Genomic DNA, 10,158 nt, shown 5'->3' with positions numbered 1-10,158 from the left:
GAGAGTGAGAAAAGAGAAAGAGAAGACTTCTAGTGAAGTCTAGTGAGGAAGTCACGTGTTCAGGGGGAACAAGGTGACTGGAAACTTGTTCCTAGAGGAACTAAGTGAGGATTGATTTATAACAAGTTGTAATAACTTTTATAAATAAAAGAGCAAGGTTTTTTCCTGAAGAATTGAGGAAGAGAACCTTGTTAAAAGGATCTTCGAGTGTTCTTCCTCATATTATTTCTCCTCATTATCTTTCAAGTCTTATTATCCGCAAAAAGTTTAAAAATCTCCCCAACTACAATTCACCCCCCTCTTGTAGTTGTTCTAGTATTTATACTAGACTAACAGTATATATATATACAAGTGTATATATATATATATATATATATATATATATAGAAGTGAGTTCATATGAGAATGAATTTTATGTGATATAACTCTTATGAATAAGTGATGTAACTCCAAAAAAAAAGAAAATTAGAAAAAAAAATTCAAAAAATTTTTTTTTTTTGGGATCAAAATTTTTTAGGGTGGTATAACTCTAATGAACAAGTGTTGTAACTCTAATCCAATCGTGTGGTTGAGATTCATTCTCATTTCTCATGTAAGGAGCATTCTCATGTGATCTTGTCTCTATATATATATATACTAGCCTTCATATGCACGCGATGCGTGCGTCAATTTCAAAATTTGTTATTCTATTAGATACTCCATTCGTACTTTATTTATGATTAAACTTAAATGTGAAAAATTCAACAGTTAGATGAATTTAGATATATTAATTCGCTAATGTAAATAAAAAGGTTGTGAGTGATTGTTAACATTAATTTTTTGTGAATTAATATTGAAAAGAAAGAACAAAAATAATGAGTTGGTTTAACTGAATTAAAGAGTATCAAAGGTAGTGAATGTTCAGACTTTTCATGTGCACGTGATGTATGCCATCTTTTTTTATAAGGTATAAATATTTTGTCTATTTAATTTTTGATTGAAATATTTGATGCATATACCATTTTAAACTTGTTTTAAATGGCAAGTTGGAATGAGAATTTTTAAATGATTTGATTTTGTAATTTTTTTCATTCCATTAATTAGATCATTAAGGGTATTTTAGTCACTTCAAAAGAGGACACCACACCTCCTCCCTTGGCTTATAATAGAGATACACACACACACACACACACACACACGCACACACACACACACACACACACACACACACACACACACACACACACACACACACACACACACACACACACACACACATATATATATATAAGATTAAATGAGAATGCTGCTTGCATGAGAAGTGAGAATGAATTGTTCATTAGAGTTATACCCCCCTTAAAAAAATTTGAGCCAAAAAATTTAAAAAAAATCAATTTTTTTTGTAATATTCATATTTTGGAGTTACATCACTTTTTCGTTAGAGTTATATCACTTATTCATAAGAGTTATATCGTTTAAAATTTATTCTCATTTCTCATATAAGTATGCATTCTCATATGAATTGATCATTTCTATATTATATATATGGAAATATTAACTTTGTATATTCTTCTGTTATATAGTATTAATTTATCAAATCATATGTTATATTTTCAGACATTTTAAAAATACATCCAAAATTTCTTGAAACATATTTGTTGAGAACTCGTATAATTAATAAAAAAACGGTGATTAAATGTGTGCATTCATGTCCCAGAATATAACTATTAAGTTTAAAAATATCTTAAATAGTTTTTGAAATTGAAATATATTGAGAATTATAAAGTTTGCGTGGAACTTGCACATTTGTAAAGCAATAAATTCGAAGTATAATTATTTCTCAAGTCTGTAACAAAATTTAAAGTTAACCGTCAACGTATCAACTTAAAAGCACATGCAATTTTTTACATCTCATTTATATCTTTCTTACTCTTTTTTTTAAAATTCAAGCAGGGGGAGGAGTAAAGTCTAAAAAGGAAGAAGATAACTAGGTAGGGAACTAAAGGGATATCGAGGAAAGCGTGCAAGAGGAGGGCTACCCAAGGAAGCGTGGGGGGGGGGGTTGCTAGGGGGGGGGGGGTGGGGGGTAGGCTACAAGGTCGAGGGGCTGGAAGGATGGGCGGCAACGGGAGGATAGGGACGAAAGGAGGGGGAAGGGGTGAGGGGGTCGGGGTGAAGGGGGGGAGAGAGTGGGTGGGAGGGTAGTTACGTTGTTGGGGGTTGAGTGGTGGTTGGGTGAGGGTACGGTTGGGGGCGTGGTTATGGAGGAAGAAGAAGTAGAGAACGGAGAAAGAAGAAAAAAATAACGTATAAATATCGACGATATACGGTAAATACAGGTGCTGAATAGCATGCAGGGTAACTATTCAATTTATTATCTTATATTTTATCAACTATTGATGCAATTTTGAAATATTTTATGTATTTAGTAACATTAGAATATAAAATTCTTATTAAACAAAAAAATTCCTGTACATTTTTACACGGGTCTAAAAGCTAATTTAATGTTATATGTAGCCCTAAGGGCTACATCTAAGCATTAAATACATTTCTTAAAATGGAAATAGTTTAAGAATTCAAGACACATTTTCACATCAATTGAGGTAATAAATGTTTGATTCAATATTTTATTTCCATTTTAAGAACCTTATACATAGCCCTAAGGGCTATGTATATCATTTTCCATAAATGAATTGTCTTTAATAGTAAGCGGACCTTCATAATAAGCCAAGTGTGAAGTTGTCTTTCACATGAAAAGCCTTGTAAGCTGCCATGTGTGTTGCCATCTCGGCTGGGTAGGCAATCCGGTGAGTCAACAAAGTTGGTAATAGCGGTATTTTATAGAAGAAATAAGGATACTGAAAATTAAAAAGACTGGTATTTTATAGATTTAAAGGTTTGTAATTGTGAAGCATTGTTAACATTCAACGCTCCTATATTGCAAGATTTAGCATCCTTAACCATGCGCCTAATTTCTTCCAATTAGATTTACATACAAATCATAATAAAAATTACAAAAATTGTAGATTTAAACACCATGACCTCATGATTAAAAAGATTGAAATTCAAATCCTTGGTTCAGAAAAGCCCCACTTATCCACACTTTCATGTTAGGCAAGTTAAAGTCCTCCCTACATTTCGCAACCTGTTAAGAACAAATTTAATAAGTTAGATCATTTAAAATTTCAGCAATATAGATGTTACTTGTGAGAATGAAAGGGAAAATCAAAAGGTCATAGAAATTACATTAAGGGTAAAGGTTAATACAAATTGCTCATAAAGAGTGCTTAGACTGGAATTCCGGATCACAAAAGTTGTCAAAGAATCAAGCGCCTTGTAAAGGGATGCTGCTACACCTTGACCTTTGTTACTCACGACCTTAACATAGAATTCTCTATCTTCAATCTGAAGCACGTCCATCTACATTCAACAATATTCTATTGTCAAAGAAACAAAAATATAACATCTTCATGATTGCGAGACATTCCCTTTTTTTTTAATTAGGTAGTTTATTAAAAAAAAGTATGATTATGTAATTTCATAAGGTAAGAAGTCTATTTTCTAGAACCTAAAATATCTTTAATTTAATGAAATGACAGAATAAGACATTAAAAATCTAATTAATTAGTAAAGATGATAATATAATTGAAAATAGTTCCCTCTAAATATTTTTATAGTGTAATGTTGTTTTGATCAAAGTGAAACTATGGCACAACATAAAGTCCCCTAACTTCCATACCTTGCTACATATCATGTAAGCCCTGTTTTTATTTGTACTTATTTCCAGCTCAGTTTATTTCAGTTCAGTTCAATTTAGTTAATTTCAGTTCAATGCACTTCAGTTTCTCTCCGTTCAGTTTAGTTCAGTTAATTTCACTTCAGTTTATTTCAGTTCACTTCATTTTAGTCAAGTTTCTCTTTGTCCAGGGAAAATATTGATTGAAAATCTTATTTTCATATATAAATTTTGAATTCCTTCGTGGCATTTGTTCCAATATCCTCCACCATTTTGATATTCCACATAGAACTAGGTATGATAATGTGCAGATAAATTCAAAATTAGGCCTTCCGTTTAAAATTAATATTCATATGAATAACATAATCTGAGCTAATAAATTTTCACCTAAAGTTAGAGGGTAATAGAAACCATGTGAAACACTACGACTATTAGTAGTTTTAGATACCTATGTGAAACATTCAATACTAAGTTGCTCAATAATTTATTAACACATAACATCCATTAAATTTGTAAGTTATTTAGTAGAGAAAAATTAAAAACGAACCTGCATAATCATTTTACATACTGGAAGAAAATGGTTTTGAGAAGAATTTTTATTTGGGGTATCACCAAAGCCTTGACATCTCTCTGCCGCTATCAAAGAATTTTCGAGGCCATCAATTTGGGATCTTAGTTTCTTTGATTGCATTTGCAAGTCTTGCACATAGAGCACTGCGTCGCCAACTATTGATGCTTTGTCCATCTACAACATGAAATATATTATAACCCAATATGAAAATCAAGTTTCTTAAGGGAGAAAAAACAATATGAAATTCTTTTTGTAAGTGGTATTATTGTATGTAACATATCGGAACTTATTATTAATCCACTCGAAGTTTTGACTTATCTACAATTAAATTAACTACGATTACCGTAAGTGAAGTTTTATAAAACTTGCATAAAATTTTGAAACAATCATCATATTAAGTAGGTACGAACATTATTGATTGAAATTATTGTGAGATAAATATAAAATACGATTATTTTACTAAGTACTTCGACTTTCCAAAAAAATTCACAAGATACTCCCATGTTTTCAAAAATCACAAGGTATCGCTGAGGTGGGGGAGTGGTAGGGTTGGTGAAGGGGGGAGGGGTGGTGGGAGAGTGGGGGAGTCTGTAGTGGGAGAATGGGTTAGGGTTAGGGGTTACGGTTATAGGTAGGGGTTGGGATTAGAAATTAATTAGATAAAAAAAAAGAAAGTTAGAGTTAATGACTAACGACGTTAACGACGTTAGTCATTAAGGAGATTTAGATATATTTACATAAAATTAAGAGATACCTTGTAAATTTTGAAAATATAGAGATAATTGGTGAATTTTTTGAAAACTCGGAAATTCTTAGTTAAAAAACCGTATAAAACATGTAGGAATGAGAATAAATTAAGGGATCCTGCAAGTGCCAACTGCCGAGGAAGAAGCCTTCCTATATCTTAAGTCATGTAGTGTCCTCGAGAACGGGAGCAACTAGTTACGGTAACCCGATTACCCGAGCCCTCTAGATTAATTTGTCACCCCACCTTCCTAAGCTACATAAACACTAGAAATTTTTGCACGCGATGCGTGCTTGAATTTTTTTCAAAACAGAAACTCGATTTTCTTTGGCATAAGAGTCAAAATTTGAACATTAGACATATGAAGTATAATTATTTTTAGTTGTAAAATTTGATTGGTTTAGTTTCTGTCACTGAAGTCTCTCACCATTAATTTTGTCTTTTTTTTTTTACTTTTCAAAGTTAAATTCTATGAACAAAATAGAAATTTTATTGAATTCATTTATGATTTCTAATATTATAATTTTTTTAGTTGATTTTTGAATTAAGTACAGTACTAACTTCTAAATTCTAAACACTATAAAAAAAGTAAATAATTTTTTTTCTTGTCTAACTTCTAAATTCTGATTTCACTACAAATACACCTTCATGACCCACCATCAATTGTGAATGGTTCTTGAGAATAGTGATTTGTAAGTAAATTTTTGTAAATGTTTTTGTATGTATTGACGTTTTAGGTTATTAGTTTCAGTTTATATGTTAATTTTAAGTTTTAATAAAGTTTTCCGACTATTTGAGTGATTTGCGTGATTTTTATAACGTGATTTTCTCAATTGTATGAGTGATTTGTAAAGTTTCTTCTTTTAAGTGATTTGTGAGTGAGTGTTGTAAATTAGTTTTCGGTAGTTTTCTTTGAGTGCCGATTTTGATTTTGACATTTCTTTTGTAATTTAGAAAGAGAAGGGCAAAATAGGCATTTCAAAAGAGGACACTATTGCTCCTCCCTTCCCTTATATAATAGAGATTACAGCATTTTTTTTAAACCTGTGTTTTCCCCAATCATCACACACAATCCTCTCCTCTTAACTTTACTTTTCTAGTAATAAGTGTATATCAGATGAGTTTCAATTATCTTTGTATTGAGTATCTCGAATCCTATTTACTATAGGATTTACATTTCCCTTTGACCAGATTAAAATTAGCCTTTTAGATACCAAACAAAAGTATTTTTGAAAAAAAAAAAAGAGAGGAGTACTTGATAAATTAGGTTAATCTAAATGACAATATAAATTTCATTTTTACAGACATAATATCAATTGTGGGTAATAATTTTTGTAATTTTGAAGAATTTATATATACATAATAAGAATGAGAATCACCCTTAAAAAAAAAAGCAAAAAGACCTTAATTAAAGTGGAACATATTGACTGAAATGTAAATAACATGCAACTTCTTATACTTGATATTTTCAACTCTTTAAAGAAAAACACACATTAATAACCATAAAATATCATCATTGACAATTATCATTTCAATATGTTACGTAAAATTTAATTTAATATTAAAAGCAAAGGAAAAACTTGTAAAAGCAAAACAAAATTGGTCCAAAAATACATAAAATTAGTGTAAAAGTAAAGAATTTGATACTAGTTAGAACCCCTACTCTTAAAATAAAGCAATTAAGACTTAGGAGGATTTGACCTTATAACTTAAATTTATAAGTCGAATCACCAACTAATTACACTAAACAAGGTTGGTATCTAGTACTCCTTTCCTCCCACAACATAATGCTTATTTGTTTTTTACAAGGTCTCTAAGATGTAACTTTGACCTTTAATATTTACAATCCCGTATTAACAAAAAATATAAAAAATTGATATTATGAAAGTACACATTGAGACGAATCTAACAAGATCACATATGAGTAGGTTTTTTTGTATATAATAATGAAAATATTTAGTTAAAAATTTAAAATTTGACTCATCAAAAATGAAATATGCATTATATTGTAAGACGAAGGGAGTATGATGTGAAAGTTTGATTTCTTTCACAGCCTCACACGCATGACTTAAGTACAGTATTCTAAACTAAAAAAATTCAATTTTCAATTAATAATTGTCATATATGCGAGGGGATAGGATGATTAAAATACTCTCCTCTTTGTCTTCATTATCGGTGTAGTCTCTCCAACCTCGTTGCAGTCTCAGTGTTATTTTACCTTTTTTTTCTCCCTCAGTTTATGTCCAATTATTGAGGCATTTTGCTGTTTCAAATTTAAAACCCAAGGGGAAACAAACAATATCTCTTAAGTTGTTAAGTTGACTTGCGAAAGTGTTGCCTATTCTCTATGCATACATGGTATATTCCTTATTTAAGCGGTTAGGCCCTAAGTAGTAGTAGTTCCAAGATGTTTGTGAAGTTTCCATATTACTTATGTCCCCTCTTTACAATAAATTAGTCATAATGTACTTTGTACCGTTTTCGGCTTTCATATGGATCAAAAAGAAAAAAAAAAACAAATCAATCACAATTCACAAATACTAGTAGCAGTTATGGAAGCTATATATTTGGGGAGGGTCGAGTTTGGTTAGATTATTTAGTAGGGTCAGATCTTACATACGATTAACATGTTAGACTTATCAGTTTTTTTTTTTCTTTTATATCACTTTCACGTTCATCAATTCGGCTTATTTAGACTTTCGAGCCGGATTCAAGTCAGAAGCTCCGTTTAGGATATACTGCGTTCGACTTGAGTCAGTTGGGTTTAATGGGATCAATGTCAGGTTATTATATATACTTCGACTAAAATTCGGATTATATTGTATATTGGGTTGAATAAAGTTCGGTTCAAGTCAAATCAATATTGTCTTAAAATCAAATTAAATCAAGTCAACTTTGGGTCAAATCAAGTTTGGTTCATGTTAAGTTCGGATCTGGCTATTCACATTGAGTTGATACTTATGTCTATATAGTCGAGTATAATTAAAATCATATTAATCAAAAGTTGCATAATAGGCAGGTTGCCTTAGTATGATTATATGAATAACTATTAATAACACGTCGAGCCAAGAGCCAAAAACAAGTTAGGTTGAATCATGTTAGTAACAATATATAATTTCGATTTAGGTATATTATTACTACATACTATTTAATATCATTTACATTATCAACATGATGATTAATTTCAGACATAGGGAATAGTATGTCACCATAGTTCAACCATAAGCTCAAGCCGATGACTAAGTGTGTATTCTTTTCACCTAAACTTAATCTAAAATTGAACTTATTATGAAAATTTGATTGGAGCTGATCACCCCTAATTTCATATTATATTTATAACTAATTGGACATGATCAAATCTGATTAGACCTGATTAAACTTGAAATTTAATTTTGTAAAGGTGAAGAGAAATAAGGGAACGAGAGCAATCTAACACATACATGTAGAAACTAAATCATACGTGAATTATTACTAACCCTATCCTTTCTACTTTACAAAATTATTGATCCATCATTCTGCCCCTATCAACTATATTAAGAAGTATTAATAATCCTGTCTAATAAAGACATTAATTATCCATTATATTTATTTGACATCATCCAATACCCAATAGAATACCTCCCTTAATAACCAGGTTCACCAATAAACTACGAGCTAAAGTTCAAGAAAAAACTTAACAACTCATGTACAACTACCAACTTAATGTATAACATCTAAAGTTACCGTATACCAAAAATTTCAGGAAAATGAGACAGTATATGATGCCAAAAATTACTAAAACTCTACTAACCTTAGTGATGTTAGGAACCAAGGCACGAAGAGCATAGAGCTTCTCCTTCATCCTTCCTCTCCTCTTCCTTTCAGAAATCAAAGTTCTCGACCTATCCATCTTCCCCTTCTTAGAAGATGTACATGAGCCTTTATTATTTGTAGTGGCCGAAGAATGCTCGCCATCCATATAGTTGTCGTCATCGTCGTCATCATCATCATCTTCATCACCTCCTCCTCCTCTGATGGTTTCGTCGTCGAAACCGGACACCGAGGAATTGAGTATGGTATTGTTGTTGGTACAAGACATGGTTGGGGAGTTGAAGTTGTTGAAAACATGGTTTTCTTGGGAAATTATTGGGTAGAAATTATTGATGCTATAATTGTCAGATACATTATTTCTAGTAAAAGCAAGAGGGTCAAAGTTTTGATTGATACAAATAGCAGATGGGTCTGAGATTTCTGAACCTCTTAACATCTCAATTACATGATTGAAGTTTAAGCTATTTTGTTCTACGAAATCAAGGTTAAAGTCAGTAATGAGTGGTATTGATGGGGTAGCATTTGCAGAAGAATTGCTATCATCCATGGTTTTGGGGGGAGATTGGGAAAAGGTCACAAAAGAGTTTTGTTGACCTCTGCTTGTTTATGTGCTTATATATACTTAGCGGATAGCCTGTATAGGGAGGGGGAAAAAATCTTTAATTTGTTTAATTTTGTCTAATTTACAAATTCAATATGTTGATTTATATTATGTGTACCATTTAATATTTATGTGGCACTCGTTCTCAGTGGTTAATAATTTTATGGATGTTAACAATTAATGAAACAAAGTAGACAAATTATTAGATAGGCAGTCTAATCAATATATATATATATATAAGAGGAACTTTTCGGGAATATAGAGCGCGCCACCTAGGATTGCCACGTCATCTTATTAATTTAGAGATAATAAAATTTAGAGTTTGAGAGATACTAAAATTTAGAGTTTGAGAGATAATAAAATTTAAAGTTCGTGAGATAAGAGTTTATTCACTCTACGGCTATGACAAAAACCAAAAAAAAATATCTTTTAGGGATCTATTATAACTAGGAATCTATTATAAGTACTACTATACTGTATATTCACTCTACGGCTATGATTCAGATATAAAATCACAAAATAAAATAAGAAAAACCTGATTATTGAGATTTGCCTAAATCATACAATAACATCTAATGAACTGCTGCAATTTGCATTTGTGGCCACTCAATATCTACTTTATTTTATTTTCAAACTTTTATTATAGTGATATACTGATATGTTAGTTGACAATACCGGTCAACATGCCTTCACTTATTAGAGATGGAAACAACCAT

At 31.0% G+C, this 10,158-nt stretch overlaps 1 protein-coding gene across 1 annotated transcript; it reads right to left on the bottom strand.

The window, feature by feature from the left end:
- Window positions 1-2,835: 2,835 nt before the first annotated feature.
- Window positions 2,836-9,496, bottom strand: LOC104902918 (transcription factor FER-LIKE IRON DEFICIENCY-INDUCED TRANSCRIPTION FACTOR). Its single transcript, XM_010690858.4, has 4 exons — window positions 8,822-9,496; window positions 4,263-4,460; window positions 3,226-3,399; window positions 2,836-3,124 (listed from the first exon to the last, which is right to left on the bottom strand). The coding sequence occupies exons 1-4, from the start codon at window positions 9,386-9,388 to the stop codon at window positions 3,029-3,031; spliced, it is 1,035 nt and encodes a 344-aa protein (XP_010689160.2). The 5' UTR covers window positions 9,389-9,496; the 3' UTR covers window positions 2,836-3,028.
- Window positions 9,497-10,158: the final 662 nt, after the last annotated feature.

The sequence above is a fragment of the Beta vulgaris genome, chromosome 9 (genome assembly GCF_026745355.1).
Source record: "Beta vulgaris subsp. vulgaris cultivar EL10 chromosome 9, EL10.2, whole genome shotgun sequence".
Lineage (NCBI taxonomy): Eukaryota > Viridiplantae > Streptophyta > Magnoliopsida > Caryophyllales > Amaranthaceae > Beta > Beta vulgaris.
The sequence above is the reverse complement of the archived record's forward strand: the minus strand, read 5'-3'. Positions and strand labels throughout refer to the sequence as shown.